A 23,280-nucleotide genomic window follows, 5' to 3' on the forward strand; every position below is an offset into this window, starting at 1 on the left:
CGCTGCCCGGACACCCCAGCCCGCTCACCAGGCCTCAGACCCTGGGCGCCAGACATCCTGGTCCCAGGCCGTGGGCACCGGCCGGATGGGTGGTGGTGGCAACAGCTGTGTGGGCCACCAGCAGCTGGTGGGACGCCCAGTCCCATGAGGAAGTGGGCCATGCGCAGGAAGAACGAGCCGGTGGAGGCACGCATGCACCGTCTAGAGCGCGAGCGCTCCGCCAAGAAGACCAAGCGGGAGCACGAGTCGCCCGAGGAGCGGGAGCTGCGACGGCTGCGGGACCGTGAAGCCAAGCGGATGCAGAGCTGCAGGAGACAGAGGAGCAACGGACACGGAGGCTTCTCGCGCGACAGGGAGGCCATGCGGATGAAGAGGGCCACGAGACGCCAGATAAGAGGCAGCAGGCTGATCCGTGAGAGAGAGGCCAAGAGACTGAAACGGCGGCTGGAGAAGATTGACCCTCCCTGAGAGGTCAGATAGAGCATGATCCCAGCTGCTATGGCTGCCCTGACGGCAGACATGAGCCTGTTCCAGTTCCCCTGCCCCATGCCTGTCCCCTCTCTGGACAACAGCCTCTTCATGAAGCTGCCCTAGCAGGACCAGGTCACTGGGGCAGCACACTGGCACACTAACAGTTACAATGACTTACTCCACTACGCCTATGGGTTGCATGGTCAACAGATGGAACCATTCCATGCTGGTTGAAATTCCAGCAGCTTCTGTGTCCAACACTTGATACCCAAACTCCTGTGTCAACAAATAACATTAATTTATTACGACTAGCAGGGTCAAGAATGTTTCACTAATGATATTGATAAGCATGTTGTCAAGAGATTTGATCTGTTTCAGGGGGCTAGCAGACTTTGACTTAGCAGCCCATTGTGTCAGGAGCAGTTACACCTTCCATTTTTGCAGCAGCACATGGACCTTTAGTGGTGGGAGTGAGTCACGTAGCCCATAGCTCTTTCCCTCGCCTCTGGTCCCTTCTGCTAGCCCAGTCGCTGGAGTTTACACCTCTCTCTGTCTCACGCTGCCAACGTGGGTCTCTGCTCTGGCTAGCTCATATCCACCCAATCAACTACCTCAGTAAGGGCCGAGGACGAGCCCTCTGGTCTACGTTCTGACTCCAAGCTTCTTTACACGTACACTACAGAAGAGAATGCGGGTTGTTTCCTTCGTTTGAGGATTTGTTTCTATCTTTAGGATGTGCTTACTGGGGGAATATTCAACAGGACAGAACATTCAGAAATGTATGGTAGAAAACGGGAACGATAGAAAACGGGCCTGTTCTATACATCACAATTCTATCCGCTATGCTCAGAATATTCTGTACTATTTAATGAGCCCTGTTTTGAGCAACATTCTCCTTCATTCCAGCATGTTCTCTTCAACTCAATATACAGTTGAAGTCRGAAGTTTACATAAACTTAGGTTGGAGTCAAACCTATAGTTTTGGCAAGTCTGTTAGGACATCTACTTTGTGCATGACACAATTAATTTTTCCAACATTTTTTTACAGAAAGATTACTTCACTTATAATTCACTGTATCACWATTCCAGTGGGTCAGAAGTTTACATGCACTAAGTTGACTGTGCCTTTAAACAGCTTKGAAAATTCCAGAAAATTATGTCATGGCTTTAGAAGCTTCTGATAGGTTAATTGACATATTTTGAATCAATTGGAGGTGTACCTGTGGATGTGTTTCAAGGCCTACCTTCAAACTCAGTGCCTCTTTGCTTAACATCATGGGAAAATYAAAAGAAATCAGCTAAGACTTCAGAAAAAAAATTGGAGACCTCCACAAGTCTGGTTCATCCTTGGGAGCAATTTCCAAAAACCTGAAGGTACCACGTTCATCTGTACAAACAATAGTACACAAGTATAAACACCATGGGACCACGCAGCCGTCATACCGCTCAGGAAGGAGACACTTTGTCTCCTAGAGATGAACGTACTTTGGTGCGAAAAGTGCAAATCAATCMCAGAACAACAGCAAAGGACCTTGTGAAGATGCTGGAGGAAACRGGTACAAAAGTATCWATATCCACAGTAAAACAAGTCCTATATCGACATAACCTGAAAGGCCRCTCAGCAAGGAAGAAGCCACTGCTCCAAAACCGMCATAAAAAAGCCASACTACGGTTTGCAACTGCACATGKGGACAAAGATCRTACTTTTTGGAGAAATGTCCTCTGGTCTGATGAAACAAAWATAGAACTGTTTGGCCTTAATGACCATCGTTATGTTTGGAGGAAAAAGGGGGAGGCTTGCAAGCCGAAGAACACCATCCCAACCGTGAAGCACAGGGGTGGCAGCATCATGTTGTGGGGGTGCTTTGCTGCAGGAGGGACTGGTGCACTTCACAAAATAGATGGCATCATGAGGCAGGAAAATGGTGTATATATTGAAGCAACATCTCAAGACATCAGTCAAGAAGTTAAAGCTTGGTCGCAAATGGGTCATGACCCTAAGCATACTTCCAAAGTTGTGGCAAAATGGCTTAAGGACAACAAAGTCAAGGTATTGGAGTGGCCATCAAAGCCCTGACCTCAATCCTACAGAAAATTTGCAGGCAGAACTGAAAAAGTGTGTGTGAGCAAGTAGGCCTATAAACCTGACTCGGTTACACCAGCTCTGTCAGGAGGAATGGGCCAAAATTCACCCAACTTATTGTGGAAGGCTACMTAAAACGTTTGACCCAGAATTTAAAGGCAATGCTACCAAAAACTAATTGAGTGTATGTAAACTTCTTACCCACTGGGAATGTGATGAAAGAAATAAAAGCTGAAAGAAATCATTCTCTCTACTATTATCCTGACATTTCACATTCTTAAAATAAAGTGTTGATCCTAACTGACCTAAGACAGGGAATTTTTACTAGGACTAAATGTCAGGAATTGTGAAAAACTGAGTTTAAATGTATTTGGCTAAGGTGTTTGTAAACTTCCGACTTCAACTGTATACTGCCACTACTGTAGGTCTCTTTGCCTTTTATTAGTCACATTGACCCTCCTCAATCTGTTTTTCCCTCGTACCTTCTCAACACTCCATAACCTTTGCCAAGTAATTGGTAATAATTTCCTTTTTACTTTATGCATCTTCGGCTCATCAAACCCCAATCTTTGCTGCTGTTAGTGTTCTGTATATGTTAGTTACCTCTAGGACATTTAGGACTGCTAATTTACTAGCATTTTTCTAAATGCCCCAATTTGTCATATTTCCTTCCTCACCCAGCCAACGTATTTAAAAATGCTCATGTCAGGGTAAATGCTATATTTTAAATAACTAATCTCTGCATTTTAAGTGATCTCACTTTGCAGAGTTCCACTCTCCAATGAGCATGTTCTACTCATTATTAAACCTGTTGACCCTCGACCAGTTGGGAGAGATCTCTGGTCTTATCTGTTTCATTGACTTCATTCCAATTGATATTTATGCAACATGATGTGAATATATATTTTGTAAAAAAAAGAAAAAAGGGGGATATTTTGTTTGGTGTGCATATAAGATGCAATTACACATTTTGCCATGTTTGGTTCTGTACTGTATGTATTTGTTTTTTCCTTCTCTTTGGTCATTTGTTCTCAATTTCTTTCCTCAAAGGTAACCTCTGATACGCAATGTTTCTCAACTGAGCTCTGCAGACACATTGACAACATTACATTATTAGTTTTCTGGAGTATTCCTCAAGACAGGAACTAAGACTGGTTCTCAGTTTGAGCCACTACCAGGCTRAAGCCCACAACAGAATAGYATCCCGCTCAACAGGGAAAAGCTATTATATTCYAATTGTCCTTAAGAGTGTAGGAGCGGTTCAAACCTCTATGCAACAGTGCTGTTTATTCCAAGGGAAATTTGACTATTAAAACTATGCAGAGTGCAGGAAAAAACAAATGGACTCAAATGTATRGAATTGTGCAACTCAGGCGATGCAACTCAGTGAGGCCTCTTTGGCCATAGATTCAGCGCCCTGGTCCATGAACTTCTTTTCAGCAGGGTCATATCACTATCCTAATTTAAGATACACAGAGAGCAGAGCCATGCTCACGACAATGTTGTCACACACGGTCATTATCTTTTGTTACAAAATCTGTACCAACATTTCTGCCAAGTACTGAACGTATGGACACCTTTTCAATAATGAATACTGGGTATTCTGACTGATTTGAACTGGCAGCTGAAATCAGTGTCATCCTCACACAGTGGAATAATGCAATGGAAAATGTGGAGTACGCTCTTCTCTGACATTAAAATACTACAAAAGGAAATTGTATCAACAGTTTCCCAGGTTCTGTTTGTGCTTTTGAACAGCACTGTCTAAAGCTCTGCCTAGCGTGACAGTGGATTAGGTTAACACTGCATGTCGTGAAACTGCATTTGTCCTAGAATGGTTCAATATGAGCTTGTATTCTACTGTTATTCTATGCCTGCCTGTTTTTGTTCAATTTAATTGAAAGATGTTCTTTGAACTTTGGCCTTTTTACTAGTCTATCAGGATATTCTCTTGATGTCCATGTTTACAAAGGAAATCCTTTTAAGAAGGCCAAAATCAATGAGGGTAAACAAAAGTGAAAAGGAGAACACTATGCTAGTTCTGTTGTCACAATTCTCAGAATAGTACTTTTACGGCAGCTGTTCTGCTACTGGATTAACAGATGTACAGATCATATTAAAAGCAGGAATAGAATGTGGAAATAAACATTGACACCCGCGCTGTGTAGTAAAGTCAATCTCTCTTCTTTCAGTTCACCCTATGCTCTAGTCAGCAAATAAAGCATGCCACTCAAATGGACTGGCTCTCTCCAGGCCACAATGGCCTCTCTATTCATGGCAGACACAGACAGGGTCATAAACCTCTAACACCTAGACAGAGTAGTGCTGTCCAATGCTAACTCTGGGGTGTGAACAGAGCAGGAACATGGAATGAGAGGAATGAAAATATCACTGGTGTATTGTACTGTAGTTAAACAACTCTATAGGTAATTCAGACATGATCCTGAAACTCAAGTTTGACCTCTGTGGTAATTAAATCATTGATAACCCAAAGCTGCAGATGAGATGGTTTATGACCCTGGAACAAGCTCCAGGACCCACATATCTCTCCATGTGGACCAGTCAAAGAAGAGACCAAATAAAACACAACTCTGGACATAGGGTAATAGTAAGTATATATATATATATATATTATTGTGTTTACTTAACAAACATGATAAATGCAATGTCTCCAAGAAGTTACCTGTTACAATAAAAATACAATATCTTTGTGTCCTTAAGTACATAGAATTAAAACAGCAAAACAAAAACAAAACAGCCTTAAGTTGTTCACAGCGGTACAAATATACAGTACAAATCTATTTTATTCAAAAAGGGTACAAATAAAAATAAAAAACGCAACAAAATATAGTTATTAATGCTTTGTAAAGTTCAGGTAGGTGTAGGGTACTGTATTCTAAGGGAGCACTTTGGGTAGACAACTAAGGCTTTTGATAAGAATCAATACATATTGGTACGGCCATACGATATTAAAACTCACTATACAAAAGTTTATACAACCTGGATTATATTTGAGGATTGAATATTACATACATCATTGCATATATTTTGCAGATTTTATACTTWAAAAAAAGATGCTGTTTCTTTTAAAACTAGTCAAATGTCACGTAAAAAGCAGTGCCAAAATACAAATGTAAAATCTGAAAATACCCAACCACTCCATTAACTTTTAACCATTCTCATCTTCCTGATTTAATTCTGAATCTCTAGTGCCTGGCGACAACACCATCCCATCCAGTCTATTTACCTCAGTCATACAAGATCAGACCAACAGGGCTACTTTATACAAGGGTCATAAAGCCTTTTTCCATAATCACAAAACAAAAACAGACCATACAGTTACCAATAAAGGAAAGTTGTCACTGGTTTGAAAAGCCTCACGTTCTCTCCCATGTAGATCAGACAGGACCAGAACTAAAATACATTGAGCACTACCTCACCTTCAGGGACCTACTCCCAACGTCCACTCACATGAACAACAGAGGGTGGTGTGTGTGTAAAAAAACAACAGTGAGTCAGTTACTGGTCCAGCTTTCAAGCAGCAATAGGGACTCACCCTAACATGATCCCTCCCTGTAACCTATCCCTATCCAGAGATACAGTCCATCTCCAAATGCCTTTCTGCTTATGAATAAAAACACCAGGAGAGTGCCAAGAGGGGGTCAATACAACAAGAGTGAACTAATCCACCTTTGCAGCTACAGAAAAAGAGGGAAACTGGGTCACTTATAAGCATCATTCCATTAACACATTGTACAAAGTAGATCTTAAGGCGTTATTGACAAGCTTGATAATAGCCATACAAAACATTATCTCTACAAACATGCACAACGGTCAAGTGATTGTTTCATTGGGTTTTGTGTTTAGCGCTAATAATTAAAAACTTCAATTAACTAACCGTTCATTTTATAATACTATAAAGGATGGCAAATTAGTGCAATTTTCTTTGACTAAAATTGTAATAAGAGTGWGGTCAAAAACGTACAGGTCAAATGTTTCCCCTTTCTTACGATGGTTAGAGTCAAGAGAAGAACCTAGAAAACTGCTGAAGTAGCACTTTCACGCTCCGAGGAGAAGTCTGAGAACGATGCTAGTCTGAGTGTAACAGCTGCTAATGTGCCTGTCCACTTGACTGTCTGCTGAGAGTCAGAGTGGTCATACAGCCACTGCCTCATACCGTGTTCAAGACAGAGAGGAAGAGGTAAAGAAACAGGAGGCACTGCTTGCACCTAGAATGGTTGTCCCAGACCAGAATACTGAGTTTGATACACATGTTGTGTGGCATGGCAAAGGGAGGAGAGGAGGTGGTAAGACACAGAAGTGCTGTTTGTGCATGTGAGGAGTTCTGTTAATGATATTTTACTGCAGTAAGAATATCTGGAGGAAAAAGTGATGAGCAGTGGGGTGTTCCAGCAAGCAGGATCATTACCTTAGCCAGGTAACTTTGATAAGCAGCCAAATAAATCTCAATTTTTATTTAGAAAACAACCTGAATATGGATTGTTGGTTGTCAAGTCAATTATACCATTACAAATGTCAAAGTTCATATTTCTATTAAAAAATGCAGTTCTTCCTGCTTTTTGGGGGACCGTTAGCTGGCTAACTCATTGATCCTGCTTTCTGGAAGAGCCCCCAGGGAGGTGGGACATGAGATGCAACCCATTCACAACACATACACACTTGACCAAGAGAGATCATAAGGCCAAAATCTAACTGGATATCCATGCACATCATTTGAATTTCAGCACAAATCCATAGACGTTAACGACAGATTTACATCAAAATTGGAGTGACACATGCATACCTATCTCTGGTCATGATTTGGCCCGTACTGCCTGGCAGCGGAAGGTGAAGGTCATAAGCTGAGCTGACTGGAACAAAACACTGTGCTGAACGTAGGTTAGTGACAACTAAGGGTCTGAACAAAAACTACCAAACAAAAACAAAATAAATCCACTATATTYAGACACCCAAGGGTGGGCACTGATAAGCAATAGTACTCAAATAGAGAGATCAGTGTACAATGACTGCATCAGCCACCTTCTTATATACATTACAAACCTGTCCTACCCCGTAGTAGGTACACTTGGTCACTGAAGAGCAGAATACTTCAGAGTTTACTGCATAGCACATCCTTATACTACATGACATATTTTCAGGTATTCTGTTTAACTGTATTGCTTATAGCATTAAAAAAATATATAAACGTAAATTACTGTAAAAAAATAAATTAAGTATTGAGCGGTTTATGGCTAAATGTCTACTGCTCCACTGTGGAAAATCCTCCAGCTCATCTCTGTATGGAATTTGATCACTATCGTATTTAAAAACATTTATATTTCAACAAAATTACAGATTGTTTGTTATGACGGTATCAAATGGCATGTGACTCTGCCTTGATCAGGCCTAACGGACCGCCCCTCTCCTTCAGGAACATTCTCTCATGGCTTATTGTCAAAGACTGTCTGATGTTTTATCCTCAGTGAACCGTGAGTCCTTGGAGGCTCCACTCAACAGAAATGTTCTGGAGGCAGTAGGGTGGTGGGGTTGGAAGGGGTGTATGAACTAGATTTGATACAGCCGTCTATAAATAGCGTGGATGAGGGACTCAAGTCCGTAAGAAGGCATTGGGATGTCACCACACACAATCACCAGTCTTCACCTCAGAGCTCAAAGCCCAGGATACAGGTACAGCCAGGCCAGTAGATAGATGCTCTAACACACAGTTACCTTCTCACACAGTATCAGTGAGCCTGGGATATTAATGCTTGGATCTGTGTTGGAGCACATCTTGTGACACAGGTGATATCAAAACAAATACACATCATTTACAGACAAGGACTACCGGTTCAGAAGTGACCAGAGACATTAAAACTAGACAAAACTGAGGTGAAATGTCTTTCTGACAAGAGGAATAACAGTGAAGACATTTTAGAAGAAAAAAGAAAACTGGAATTACCATAAGCTAATGGGAATGTCTGGCTGCTTTATGGAATGACATATCAAACTGAATGTCTGGCTGCTTTATGGAATGACATATCAAACTAAATGTCTGGCTGCTTTATGGAATGACATATCAAACTGAATGTCTGGCTGCTTTATGGAATGACATATCAAACTAAATGTCTGGCTGCTTTATGGAATGACATATCAAACTAAATGTCTGGGTGATTTTTACATCTGCTCTAATTGCACGTCATCTTGATTTTATCCACTTGAAGTTTGTGACTAAAATCTGTGTCCGAAAAAGGAAAATGCAGCATTTTTTCTTGGCTAATTTGTAAACAGTGTCAACCATGCAAGTCAGTTTCTCTATTGCCAAAACTACTTTAAGAACACTTCAAAAAATGTAATAGCTACAAACAAAAAAATCCCTTCATAAAAAAAATAAACTATTTGTAATTCCCATTACAAGGTCAGTGTGAATCAACAGGTGAATTTTTCTATGTGCAATACAAGACAATATTAAGGTCAACTGGAAATAATATTGCCATGGACAGAATAAAACAATTCTACATGTACACAAGTAGATTAAAAGACAATGGAGAGGACAAAACAGAGGACAGTTAAGATGCTCACCATTGATTTGGAGTCAAGCCTCTCTGGGAGATGCACTTGAATAAAACCATATAGAGTAACTATATAGGTTAACCATATAAAACCATAATGAATACTATCAGTGATGATCAGAGCCCGAACCTTCAGTCCATCAAAAAGGAGACTATTCTCTCCAGAAGAAATGCCTGKTTTTTTAAATAAAAATAATTTCAAAAGGCATGCTTTGATTGTGAATCTGTAATAACCATACAAAGATCAAAACATTTCAGAGCCAAATTGTGCATCACCTTCGAAAAGCAGGAACGTTTCAGGTCAGGGTTAAAGATAGTATTAGGTCTGATACGCAAGCTGTATATTTATATAAAAATAATAACAAAATACACAGAAAMCCCCAAATAAACAGAAAAGCCACTATTGCTTTGATTTTGGTAACTGAGCAAGGATTGACTGGTCTCATATACCCATTTCACACCGTCGTGTAAGCTGACCTGGCCAGATAACATATCTAGTGCCATCCTGCTTTTAAACGAGCAGAGGCACATAGTTAGCTAGCTATGAACAACCTAAACCAGGCTGGAAAATGGCAGGCTAACCTTAAACCAATTATATTCACTGGAAAGCAAGCCAAAAGATCCCCCCAGTTTGTGTTGGGACAATAGTGTGAAAAAGGTATGAAGCAGGTCCAACTTCATCCCCTCCAACACACACAGGGTTCCCCCTTATAGGCCCAGGGGCTGCTGCACTGAGAGGGCCAACATGGCTCTATGGGGAGGTTTCACTCTCTGGCCCTCACCGTCCATGACGGGCTGCAGCCTGAGCAGGCCAGTTGCCTGCAGCCAGTACTGCTCCATACAGGGATCATTCCCACAGGTGACATTGGTGGAGACCAGCCCGTGCCTCCAGTAGTGGTGCCTACTAATACAATACAGTAAACAGTCACAAGCCAGAGGAATGCTGAGAGGTATAGCAGGCAGGAAGGGCTGCATTCGGGAAGATGAGTGTTGTGTTGTCTTGTGGTCACTCTGATAATCACTATGATGCTGGAATGCATGATCTCTTTTGGTTTCTTTCGAAAGGAAAACTGACATGTAACCGTGGCACAAAGTGGGGTTGGGGTGTAAAATGAAAAACGGGGAAGCGTGGTTGGTGCCTTACGAAAGGAGTGAGCGGTTTCCTAGGTTCTGATTGGTTGATTGAAGGAGCTGATTGAAAGACCTCTAAGGCTGCCTGCCCTCCTCTCAGACCCTCTCTCAGCAGACTGGGCCCTACGAGGAGAGGCAGGGAGATGAGGGAGAGTGTCTGTGCCTTAGTAGAAGTCCTCTGCTCCTACTAGAGAAGCACACTAAGTGACGATGACACACGTCAAGAGTCTGCATCAAGAGAACCAACATCATTAGAGGGAAAAGCATCTATGTGCCGATACCAGCAATTCAGCACCGCAAGTGTGTCTTTAGTCTTTTCTTCTTTTTGGAGAACGCTTTTGAAGGTAACAGACCAAAATAGAAATGTGGGGAGAGACAGAGCATAATAGGATAGCTATGTTCTTGTCACTGTCAGACCCTGTGTCTGTCTACCAGACATGGGCTATATATTCTCCCCAGTCTTGGGTTTCCAGAGATGGTTTGGTCAAAGAAGAGAGAAAGTCCAGTGAATGCGATCACCTGTGATAAGGATGGTTCTGAGGGTTGGTTCACCTGTGATAAGGATGGTTCTGAGGGGTTGGTAGGGCGGTAGGGAGGAAGGAAGGAAGATGCAGTCTGAGGACTTTGGTAGGTGATTCACCAGCTACATACACTCCCTGCTTCTGCATCCGCTCCCTGTCAGCCTGGGAGAGCAGAGACCCAATCTCCTGATCACTGGACCAGGAGCTGTCCTGACTGACTGCCAAATAGAGCGGACCTGACCAGCCACGAGACCAGGTAGTTCCTCTGAAAACAAAGAGCTTGTAATCTTATTAGGTGTGCAAAATATCAAACATTCTGAGGCTACATTCCCACTCCCCCTTTCTGATGTTTTCACTCCTCTGACAGTCTCTTCTGTGCTGTGGTTGGTGCTACTTCCCAGCGTTAGAGCGCCCCTCAATGGACAGTTTGACCTCCTGTGGGATGAAGGAGGGTCGAGAGGAGCCCAGCTGAGGGTGCGCTCCTTCCTCCACCTTCATGCATCTCTGAAGGCCGGGGGCGGACCAGCGCCTCTGAGACGCGCTCGACACTGTCGACACCACTCCCACCCCCGCCCCTGGACGAGCAGAACCCTCCGTGTGCAAATAGTAACTGCTCTGGCTCCTAGTGTGCTCTGCTGAAGTCCTATTTGGTCTGGTAGGCATCTCACTCTGCCCAACACCCCCTAGTTGCATGGGCTCCTCTTTATCCCCCCTCTCCCTCTCTCTGTGGATGCGTTCCATCCTGAAGTGAGGCTGTGGCCTGGGCTGCTGGGGGGCAGGGGGCCCCATGGGCTGGCCGATGGCCCCTGATGTGGAGTTGGCTTTGGTGGAAGTCCTGGCTTGGGTCTGCTGCTGCTGCTGCTGTTGTTGCTGCTGCTGCAGGGGCTGTTTCTGTTGCTGGGGCGGCTGCTGCAGAGTGATGGACACACACACGTCTCCTACCTGCAGGTGGTGGCAGGCCAGGCCATAGAGCTGGGCCGTGCGCTCTGGGCTGCAGGAGGACCAGCCCTGGCCAAACACAAAGAAGGGGTGCTCCGGGGGCACGTCGATGGTCACCTTGCTCTGCTGCTCGCCAACTGTGAAGTGCAGCGCCACCAGGCCGGGTCTCTGCTGGCTGGTCCTGATGTCCACCACCATGCTGGAGTCGATCTTCAGCCCCCCGCTCACCTCAGCACTCCGCACAAAATCCTGAGTCTGCAGGTCCTCAACACGCTTCAGCTCCCCCGTGGCTAGCTGGATGATGGCCCCCTTCATGAAATGGGAGGGATTGGAGGGGGCAGGGGTGGGCACCAGGGCCTGCGTGAGGGCTGCCGTGACTGGGACAGAAAAAGGCTGCTGGGGGTGCTGCTCCACGGCGGCCACATCCACCACAGCCCTGTCTGGGAGGCCCACTCTGGCTGGAGACTCAGAGGCTTTAGAGTAGGGGGTGGGGGTGGGGGAGGCCATGGTGACAGCAGAGGTGTCATCATTGGTCTGGCTGGGGTAGTGCTGGGGTGGCTGTTGATGTTGGTGGGGGAGGTGGTGATAGTCTAAGGGGACCAGGACTGTCTGTCCATTGGCCAAGATGACCGCGTGGCCTGGCTGCCCTGCCTGCTGTTGATGGGCCGTCATTCGGGGGTCTCCATACACCGCAGGGTGGATCGCGTACGCTGTCCGGCCAGCACTCTCACCTGCCTCCCCATGAGCCTCTCTGCCTCTCTGAGAGCCCTGGGATAGGTTCAGGGGACCAAAGGACACCTCTTTGCGGCCTCCACTCACACCTTGGACAGGAGAGGCTAGGCGACCAACGACCTGCTGAACCTTGAGGATGACAAAAGATAAATCTTATTAACACATTTCAATCAATCAACCTTTTTATCTTTAAATGTAATAAATTGTTGTGTCTGAGAAAAAGGAAAAAAGACTGAAGTTTTGTCCTCCTGTACCTCCTCTCAACCACCATTATTAAGCCTCAGAAAGCAGTGGTTTCCTATCAACTCTAGTCGAGACCACAAACCAGAGAATTTTTTGTCTTTCCTAGAAGCAGCAGGCAGTGTGTAGATGTGACTGGTTGCCCAATGATCAGCACACCCTCAACAAAGTAATAAAGGAAGGAAGTGGAGGGGAACATGGATATTGTGTCACAGCAGACACTATAAAAAGTCARGTGCACTAAATAAAGTCAGAATTTTGGACAATTCATAATCAAATCAAAACTCTCCTTATTCGAAAATGTAAAATAAAACATTTATTTGACTTATGGAGTAGATTTGAAATAACTTAAAATAAGTAAATACATGCGTGTAAGTAATTACAACAAAACTTCAAGTCTTACCTCCAGGTCAGTGTCTGGGGTGCTGCGCTGCCCAGGCGAAGCCCTCTCGTCCAGCCTGCGGCTCTTCAGGCTTCTGTCCTGTGCGTGCTCCAGTGCTACAGAGGCGGATGCTGCCTGCAGCAGCCGTGCATTTCTGGCAATGTAGACTGAGTCCTGGAGCATCTCCCTGGCTGCCTGCTCCCTCTCCCCTCCTCCATTCAACTCTCTATCCCTGTCTGTCTCCTGCTCCCCGCTGTAGGGGTCCCAGGGGGCAGGTGCAGCCCTGGTGCCCTGAGAGTGGTAAAAGACTGGCACTCCCCGAGGACTGAGCTCTGCGGCGGGCAGCGCGCCCAGGTGCTGCTGGTGCTGGGCAGCCTGCTCCGAGGTCAGCATCAGCGGGACACCTCCAGACGACCCCACTTTTGCAAAGGCATGGGCAGATACATGGGCCTGGGTAGGAGGGGAGACCACCCCCTCCTGGATGACTGACTGGTAGGGGACCAGGTGGGGCTGGGAGAGGGTGCCCGAGGGAGAGATCAGGGAGCTGGGGACAAAGCCAGGGGGGACTGCATAAGGGACTGCACCGTATGGGGAGACAAACTGGAAAGAGGAGTGGGGGATCTGGGCATAGCCTAGAGGGGGATAGGAGATCCCTGGATGATGCTGTAGGAGAGATGAGGGGACAGTGTAAGCTGGAGAGATATGGCTTAACACTGGGTGTAGACTGGTCTGGGAGTAGGAGACAGAGGGGAGAGCCACCCTATAGAGCATGCTGTACTGGTCAACGGGCAGCCCTTGGAGGCTCTCAGCACTTTCTACTCCATAGTGTAGACCATGCTGTGCACGCAGCCACTCTTCTGCTGTGCCTCCTCCCTGAGTGTCACTACCGACCCCTGAGCTCTGAGTGGAGGCCACTTCCTCCCCCCCTCCCCCACCACCTCCTCCCCCCACCCCACTGCCTGCCCCTCCTCCCGCACTACTACTACTGGTGCTGTTGTTGAGATCCCTCTTCTTGGGAGGCAGGCACTCCTGATTGCGCTCGTGACCTGGCTTCATGGCGGTGCCGTGTAGTCTTGTCTGGGCGTGAAAGGCTCTTTATTGTGCAGCACGGGGAGTGGAGCCTGTTGGCCAGGCAATCAGCACCACAGGAACCAGCTCTGAGAACCTGAAGCTGACCTCGTCCACCGCCTCACCTTGAAACACAGAGAGAGACTGTGTGACCAGTCGTCAGACGACCCCAAGGATTCACCTTAACATAYTACATCGATACATACTGGACCCACGTCACAAGCCAGGCTTAGAGTGCCAAGATGTTTGAGAGAGATTGTAGACGAAAGGAAACTTGTGTTTCCAGACCTAGGCACAGGAGATCCACAAAATGATGGACACAAACAAACCAAAGAAACTGAATTTCAGTTAAAGATGCACCATGCAGAAATTGCGCCGCCAYTTCCTGGTTGCTAAAATTCTAATAGTTCGCCTGATTTCAGTTTGGTGACATAACAAGCAAGTATAGTTTAGAGAATCACTGTATCTTCTAACCGCTTTGAAGTATAGTTTCTATAACCAAAAGTAAAAGATGCAAAAACAAACCTTTAGGGACGAATAAGCACTACAAGCATTTCTCTATACTTGCAATAACATCTGCTAACCATGTATGTGTGACCAATAAAATTTGATTTGACTAGAAATAGCACACATAGAACACATCTACCGCTTCTTAGACTTGCTTTCAATGAGAATGACAGATCTATATCACACTTCTATGTGAATTTGGTCAGGTCGCCCAAAAAGTTACATATTGCAGCTTTTAACTCTGGATATTATTTCCTTGAATAATTAGGCCTCCGTGTGATGACAGGAGGTGAGAAAACCAACAGCACCATAAAGATTAGGCACACACTTCAGCTCATTTTATGGTCTGTGCCATATTGCTTTCTCCCCATAGCAACAAGTTGTTACAGGCTGAACTGTATGGCATAGTGAATCACAGCACACGAGAGATAGGGAGAGTGAGTAAGAGAGTAATAGAGAGACTTCTCTACACCTCAGCTGCTGCAACCAGAAATGCTTCCAGATTATTCAGAACCCTTCTTTTTTTTTTCAGCTTGCCTAATTATATTGTCTCGTCCCATGACACTGCTGTGTATTTTCTCCACAGTCAATTGGATTATTAGTGGGAAGCCATGGGAGGGAAAGGTAAGGGTGAAGACAGATTTGAGACTGTTAAAACACCCAGGCATGCACAAACACCTACACAACAAACCCTCTTCCACCCACATATATCCTCCCATTCTTTATAAAACCTTACGTAAACGTCTTAAATTACCCACATTCACATCACATGCCTCACTTTCTACGTGCAGAGGAGCAAAAGACAGCAGGGTGCTTGATATTTTCATAAATATAGTGCTAACATTTCCCCCGAATATAGCCTATTTTTGGCATGTCCATAAAGAAATTTGCGTTATTCGCTACAGTAGGCCTACTTGGTGAAAGATGCTGTTTTCATCTTCTTTGAATAGGAGCCATGCTCTCTAGGCATAGATCATGTTTTTGTTATTCTAAACGTAGAACATTGGACAAACTGCACTAGATCTTAGAAACATTTCCACATCTGATATCAAATTGATTAAGCTCTCTTGCTAGTTCTCTGGCTAAAACTGAAATTTGAGTTGGGATGGGAGTCAAAAATAGCAATCAAGTTGGGTGTTTCCTCATGTCATTCAAACAAGATTGAGAATACTAATACTGGCTACAAAACATGATCAAATAATTAGATGACAATTACATACTGTTGTTGGCATAGTTAGAAAAGTTAACTTTCGTGGGATGAAAATAATAGTGAAGTGAGAAGGCCAGGCAACGTCAGAATGTATGGCTGGACATCAGCGAACACTAGTAATGGCTAGCTAGTTAGCAGAATAGCCATTTATCATGTTATTATCGGTCAAATATAGTATCTCCAAACGCCACAACTTCCTGTCTTCTCGTGCACTTACCTCCAAATATCATTGTGGATATGCCTCGACTGCCTTACGCTTTCGGAACAGTTAATATGATAAGGAAATGTGGATGAAATCAGGGCTGATTAGTCGAGCCCATTTCGGAGGCCAGCAGACGAAAACCCAGTGGCGCTCCTAGATGACGTCACACATAGTAAATTCAATTTCCTGGATGATTTTGAGGCATATAAATCCTATCATTTTCATAAATTTGAGCTTCATGGCCAATAAAAAACATACACACGTTTACCTTCTGCTAGGAATACTTGAATTGCCATTTTCCCCCGAATGTCTGTATGCACAAATTAGGGAATTATCTATTTCCCTTCGGGAACACACATTGCCTTGTTCCTCTTTAAATGGCAATCCTCAGGCAATGAAAACAAGTAGTATTTTAGCACATTAAAAGTCTATCATTGGGATACTTTAGGAGGTTCTTGAATTACAAATGCAGTACTTTCTCAGATTTACAGTACCGGCATGTTATTGTGACGTGTTGTTTTTGCAATTTTCCCGGTTGATGCTCCAGTATTACAGCAGGGGGTGCTGATGGCCTTATTGATTTGAGTTAGTGTGTACAGTAGCTTTGCATTTTATTATACATACACTGACTGTAGTATGACCTGATTTGACTAATATCAGACCTGCATATAGCATGGTTAATATTTTAATTTGAATATCATGTGAAATATCTTCAGTTTCCCTTATAAATCTGTGTTGCAGACATTGCTAATCGTCTCATTTTGACAGCTTTCCAATCCAGACACAAGCATTGCAGCCACCTTATTGGGTGTCTGAAATACCGAGTAGAAGAATACTCACAAATATCTACCCCCCCCAATAACAAAAAAAACAACTTCAGACATTTGACATTTTTATTTGCTCTAAATTCCTTTACATTGACATTTTGCCTTACAGCTGTGACCCCCTGTGGTCAGAGAGTGTTGACAGTGCTTTTTAAGGGGGGAGAGGGTCAACATTGCACTACAGACCACTCAATTGTCCAACAAGTGCTCTGCAATGCCATAAATGTGTATCTCCAAACTTGATCTAACACAGTGACACTCCACAGAGCAAAGGTAAAACATAACATTAATCCCAACATGGTGTTACTTCAGATCAAGCACTTCAATTTGGCTTCCAGRTGCAGCTTTTGAAGTACTCCGTCTCTCCTAATGTCATTACTCTGGGTGTAACAACATGCATAGTAGAATAAGTGATAGAAGTGAACCGGTACATTGAACACAGTAAGTAAACCCACATTTCCATCTAAAAAAGGCACTGAGAATTTCCTACATCCCTGTTTTAGAACATTTGCATAACTGAATAAATATGTGCACTGTTGATCAATATCAAATTGTGTCAAATGAAGAGCACAATTGTCATACAATACCAGTGCTGAGTGCACCAATGGTGTGAATTAGTGGTAAACTAAAATAAGGGCTGTGCATTCATGGTATATAAACTAGAAGTAGGGGCTAAAAAAAACAGTAAGTACCATAATTAGAATAGCAATAAAAACAGTATATTATTTGTCAATTTACCATTACCAGTAGTTATTTCATACAGCTTCACTTCTTATTTGGGATTTGTCTTGTTAATATCAGGTGAAGGAGCAATGAGGGCTCATTAGAGAAAACAGATTCCAACTGTTTACATGTCTCCACTTCAAACCCACTCTGAAACACATCACCTGACTATGGTGAATAGACATGCTGATTGTCTGAGCATCAGTTCAGGAGGCGTCCAGCCATTAGCAGCATCAGTTCAGGCTATGCGGGTGTACAGTAATGATAAGACAGGTATCCAGCATGCCCAGCAGTTCTTTACTGCCCACAGCTCCAAATCATACATGTCCAGATACTGATGCATTTCAATGCCAAAGCCATCAAGGAAAAAGTTGATTGTGTCCACAAATGTCCACAAATTTCTTGTCTCAAACGGTGAAGGCATTTTCCAGTGCCAGTCCCCTGGCATTTTATTGGTGTGTTACGTGATTGATGATCATTTCCTGCAAGAAGGCCTAATAGTAAATAGCCTCGTCTGTCCTTCTCCTTTCACTATTCATGATTTGGTTAATATTCATTCTAGAATTAATGCAGTACCTTACCAGAAGGTCTCTAGAAATACAACTAAACTATATTAAGTGATACAAATAAAGCGATAAGTGTCTACCACAGATTTAACTCCTCCTCATAGCTCCTTTTTTCCGTCGCAAAGTGTCATCAGCGCTTCATCCATGTCACTACAAAATCATATTCCACTAACATTCTTCTACGTACTCAACTGAATCTAAAACTTGAAAATGGAAATGAAAATTGACTTCCTACAGAGAGCAACCCTGGCAAAACCCTGAAGAAATGTGCGATTTAAGCAAAGATGAATCATCTTGTGCAAAAACAAACAGTCACATCACATTAAACTGAGCTAGCCTCCAGCCTCTAGCATGATAGGACATCCCTTCTGGACTAAAAGCACTGATTTGAGTGAGAACTTTAGCCACGGGACCTCAGAGTGCCTCATTGGCCAGAGTTTCAGTGGAGAGCCATATCTTTGCCCCGTTCAGGAACTTGCTGAGAGGAGTRCCCAGGATGCTGCGGCGGCACATGTTCCCCACGGGAGARAAGGGGAAGGAGGAGCTGAGGTACTCTGGAGTTGAAGAGGGCTCGTGGGTGGAACCGGCCTTAAAGTACATCCTGCTGTGGTCTGATGGGGGGGCGCTGGGGTTGGAGGTCGGGGTGCTGGCCGGAGTGGCCCCCTTGTACTGGCGTAGCTGGCTCTGCAGCTTCTCTACCTCATCAGCCAGCTGGGAGAGCTTGTGGTATGCGGTTACAGGGCCGCCCTTGGGGATGCTGGCTTCAGGGACCCAGCGCAGGAAGTAGAGCCTCCACAGGGCCAGGTGTGAAGGCAGGAGCTGGGGGATGAGCATCCCCTGTAGGTCTGCGGGCCGGGAGACCCAGTCCCTGAAGAAGCGCTCTGTTGGGCTCTCCACCACCTCTCTGATCTGGGAGAAGTCTGGTTTGAGCCGCGACACGAGGGAGTTCCGTCTGGTCAGGGTGAGGCTGTCATGGCCGTCCATCAGGATGTTCCTCAGGGAAGAGGGCATCCCTCGGAGTGTAGAACTGTAGTTTTTCTGGAAGAGAAAGGAACACACTCATTTACAAGTTATTTAATTTAGAATGTACATGCATGTAGATGGTGTTGATTTTACTTTGAGGAACATGACATTTTGATCTTCATGAATTCAGGTTATTTCCAGGCATCTGGGACTGTCCCTGGATAGTCTTGCATAGCTTTTCTTGCAAAGCTCCCTAAATTTACCCATCTAGAATTGAAATGTACTTATCCTGTTAAGGGGTGGTTGAGAACTCAGTGTATTCATTTGCATTCTCAAACAAAGAGAGCAAACTGACCTTAGTGCGTCTGAAGGACTTCACTGCTCCGTTCTGAACACAGGTGGCACCTTTGCCAACATACATGGGGTTGTTGAAAAGGGCCTGGTCTTTGGGGGTGAACTGCTGTGACCAGTCCCAGACAGGGGGGAAACGTAGGGCCTTCTCCTCCCCCACAGAGATGCACTTACTCTGAGCAAAGTCCTGTGGAGGAGGACAGGTAAGGTTACTAATACTTCCCACAGCTGCACACAGTTCTGAGCTGTATCATATCAGAGGTGCGTTGACGGAGTTCAATACAACCGCAACTATGTTGTGAGGGTTGAGGGGGAACTTCCTGTTTTTGTCTCTTTTTGTGTGTGTGTGTGTGTGAGCTCCTCACCATGCTGTTCTCAGTGCGCTGCTGGGGACAGTTGAAGAGGAAGGTGCTGAAGACAGGGATCCACATGCTGTCACTGAGCACAGTCAGGTAGGTCTCAGTGAACTCAAAGGCTGCTGGGTACTGATTTATAATCTGCCACACACAGTCCAGGAACAGCTGGAACAGAGGAGACTGAGGGGATGGGAGGAGAGGAAGAGCGGGAAAGGTAAAGAATATTGTGATTAAGGGCGGCAGGTAGTCTAGCGATTAAAAGCGTTTGGCCAGTAATCGAAAGGTTGCTGGTTTGACTCCCTGAGCCAACTAGGTGAACAATCTGTTGATGTGCTCTTGAGCAAGGCACTTATTCAGTGMGACTTACAGGAGCAATTAGAGTTAAGAGTGTTTGCTAAATGACTAAAATTATAAATTATAAAAATCACTGGGCACAAAACAATGACAACATTTCAAAGTACAACTCCATGTCAAGCTCCATTTCAAGTATGCAAATAGACAGAGCCTACCTCCTCTTTGTCATTCTTCTTYAAATGGTTGCACCGGTCGAGGAAGCGATGGCCAGCCATCACCCACTCCTTCTGCACCAGGCTCTGGAAGCCAGTGAGGCTACGGAAGTGAGGGTCCAGCATCAGTTGTACCAGAGAGGACACCACACAGCTCAGGTCCCTGTCTTCTTCCTCTGGAGAGAGAAGAGAGACAGAAAAGAAGAGAGAAATACAGGTAGTAAGACCGACAAGACACACAGACAGGAAACATACAGAGAGACAGACAACTAAAGGACAAAACCATGTATTTCTTTACCTTGCAGAATGACAGACACATGTTTTCCCTCCAGCAAGTAGACTACCTCGGCTGAATGCTTCAGGAAGGCCCTAGAGCCAGGAATATGAAAGGATACAGTTGACTTTACTCTAGGTACAAATATGTAACATTTACGCATACATCTTAAGTACGACATTCATTAAATCTGACCAAAAATTGAGTCCAACCAAAATGATCCTGTACTTGCGCCGTAAATATTACCACCATTAAAAAGTGGAAATAAAAGGACTAATATATATATATACCAGATGGTAGAGAGAGAACCAGGTGGAGCGTTTGTCAATGCTAGTACTTTTCTAAATGAAACTTCATGCAGGACAGGACAGCGGCAATGCCAGTGCAAACAGCAAGGTGAGCCAACCTGCTGAGCCAGTGGTGTCTCAGTATTTGTACATACCTGACATACTCCAGCCATCGAGAGCTTTCCATGGACGACAGCCACTTCTCCTCAGACTCCTCAAAGGGCTCTGCACACAAACAAACACACAGTCAAACATCCCAAGAGCTTTCAGAATCCCTAAGAGCAGCAATAAAAGCCTAAGAACAACAAAGTGCCTTCATAAAAAAATGAATTAAGCAACAAATAGATCACAACATTAATTTGATTGATTGATTTCAATTCCTCCGACTTACCGATGACACAGATCTGCCGCACTTTGACAAAGGCAGCCTGGATGTCCTGGATGTTGGGCAGGTTCTTGTCCAGGTCGGACTTGAGGACGTCACTGCGCTGTGGGTGGCTCTTTGTTATGGCACTACAGATCCTACCACAGCACAGAGCAGGAAAATACTGTTGGAAATGTTCTTAACAGCACTACTTATTTGACAAGCAGTTTATTTACTTCTCTTTGGTACTGCGAGTCTGGACAGAATAGTTTGGCAATCTCACTTGTCAGTTATGCCAAAATAACAAATCACAGTGCTGACATAATAATCACACTATTTGAAAGGAAATTGAAAACAGATGATTGTAGTAAACAATATGAAAACGTGAACAAATATAAATGGATTCATTGATATTCTATTCAGTCTTATTATACCTCTGGTCCAGCTTCCTCTGCTGCAGTGGGTCACTGATGCTGGCCATGCGCACCAGGGCACTCCCGTTGGGGTGATTCCAGCACCACAACTAAGGGAAACACACACAAACACATACCACCGTGTCATGTTTCAGCAGTCACACACAAACAGTCCCCCTTGTTCTCTCACTTACAAACACTCCCATATGCTCAAATGCATAGTCACTCCTCTCAAAGCACTTAACAAATCAGAGTCACTAATACTTGATAGAAACAGTCGGTCTAGGGAATTCTGTCTAAAACAGCAAGAAAGGCTTTTATTAGGCAAAAGCTGTTGTTTTTTGGGATGAAAGAGGCTGGCCACTCACAGGTATGCGGTGAGCAGTGAAAAAACATAAGTACTGCTTCAGGTCTTGATCCGCAAGGGACACTGGGACCACAAAGTACTCTGGGAGACTGGACAGAGAAATATAAGAGGGAAATATGCATAACAGAGATTTGATGTCACTGAGTCGGGCGTCATATTAGCCACAGCAGATTCTGAATGGTTCACCACAATATGAAAAGAAATAACTCAAAATCTGTGGCAGCAAGTGAAGCAATTACTACATTTCCATCTCCACAAAGATTATATTATATAAAGTGTCAATGGAAGCCATTACCTAAGTGTGTTACATAAAGTACTACAGTTCTGCCTGATGAGGATTAGGACACTAATGAGCTACGTTAATCATAATCCAAATCTGGTAATAATCCATGCTGTCATTTAGAAAATGAGCTCAGGCCTGCAGTAGCCCTCCCTCCTCACTCCCCTAAACTATGTGGGCCCCACCTGGGTGAGACGACGTAGCCCTCGTTGATGGAGCACACCCTCCACTCCGCTGCACCCGTTCTCTTGATCTCTCTGTCCCATTCAGAAGGCCGGTCAAACAGGGGCATCTGCAGTCCTCCTCCGGGATCTACTCCATTAACTCGCTCCCCTGAACATGTAGCAATGAGCGCTTGCTAATTAAAGACACACACACCTGCTTGCTGTGTTTCCTTCAACTCAAACATTGCAACAACTGTAAATATATGTTCTTTATTGAAGAGCCACATTTGATACAACCAATGCCCCGGTGTTCCAACAAAACTCAATTGATCACATTGTTCTGTTAACAGTGTATTCAGCATGTTTTCCTTTAGGTTCCTCACATGTCATGTACAGTGGGGATGCTATTGATAGCTAGAACAGTTTGGCAGACCACAGGGAATAAGGGTGTGTCAAAGCCTTTTCACTCAGAACCAGATGATTAAGCAATGTACTGTATACCTACCCAAGGATCCATAGTATTGCTTCCCTACGTACTCGAAGCCAAACAGCAGCTGGGGATCAGCGGGCTGGGAGTAGTGAGCGATGGCCAGGCAAACCTTAAAATCACAGGGTGGGGCAAACACATGACTTCAAAAGGAAGGAACTGAACAGGTCCAGGCAAATATACAGTACAGTGTCTTCGGGAAGTATTCAGACCCCTTGACTTTTTCCAATTTTTTTTACGCTACAGCCTCAGCAATCTACACACAAACCTCAATGACAAAGCGAAAACAGGTTTCGATTT

General features: G+C 44.5%; 3 protein-coding genes across 3 annotated transcripts; 1 reads left to right on the forward strand and 2 right to left on the reverse strand.

Annotated features, from left to right (window-relative positions):
• The first annotated feature begins 144 nt into the window (after window positions 1–144).
• LOC111974435 (zinc finger protein 821-like) lies at window positions 145–793 on the forward strand. The gene is given in 1 exon segment (XM_024002147.2): window positions 145–793. A coding segment is annotated over 1 exon segment (450 nt). The 3' UTR covers window positions 595–793.
• Window positions 794–3,466: 2,673 nt separating this feature from the next.
• On the reverse strand, window positions 3,467–16,192 carry LOC111974228 (ataxin-1-like). The gene is made up of 3 exons (XM_024001884.2): window positions 16,071–16,192; window positions 13,090–14,261; window positions 3,467–12,575 (listed from the first exon to the last, which is right to left on the reverse strand). Exons 2-3 carry the CDS (start codon window positions 14,122–14,124, stop codon window positions 11,166–11,168), a joined length of 2,445 nt encoding a protein of 814 aa, XP_023857652.1. The 5' UTR covers window positions 14,125–14,261; window positions 16,071–16,192; the 3' UTR covers window positions 3,467–11,165.
• Window positions 16,193–16,934: 742 nt separating this feature from the next.
• Window positions 16,935–23,280, reverse strand: LOC111974319 (myotubularin-related protein 10). The gene is made up of 11 exons (XM_024002041.3): window positions 22,999–23,280; window positions 22,515–22,662; window positions 22,051–22,138; window positions 21,704–21,792; window positions 21,297–21,427; window positions 21,061–21,130; window positions 20,643–20,713; window positions 20,348–20,520; window positions 19,848–20,018; window positions 19,487–19,669; window positions 16,935–19,206 (listed from the first exon to the last, which is right to left on the reverse strand). Exons 2-11 carry the CDS (start codon window positions 22,619–22,621, stop codon window positions 18,583–18,585), a joined length of 1,707 nt encoding a protein of 568 aa, XP_023857809.2. The 5' UTR covers window positions 22,622–22,662; window positions 22,999–23,280; the 3' UTR covers window positions 16,935–18,582.

This window comes from Salvelinus sp. IW2-2015, linkage group LG15 (genome assembly GCF_002910315.2).
Source record: "Salvelinus sp. IW2-2015 linkage group LG15, ASM291031v2, whole genome shotgun sequence".
In the NCBI taxonomy this organism is placed as follows: Eukaryota; Metazoa; Chordata; class Actinopteri; order Salmoniformes; family Salmonidae; genus Salvelinus; species Salvelinus sp. IW2-2015.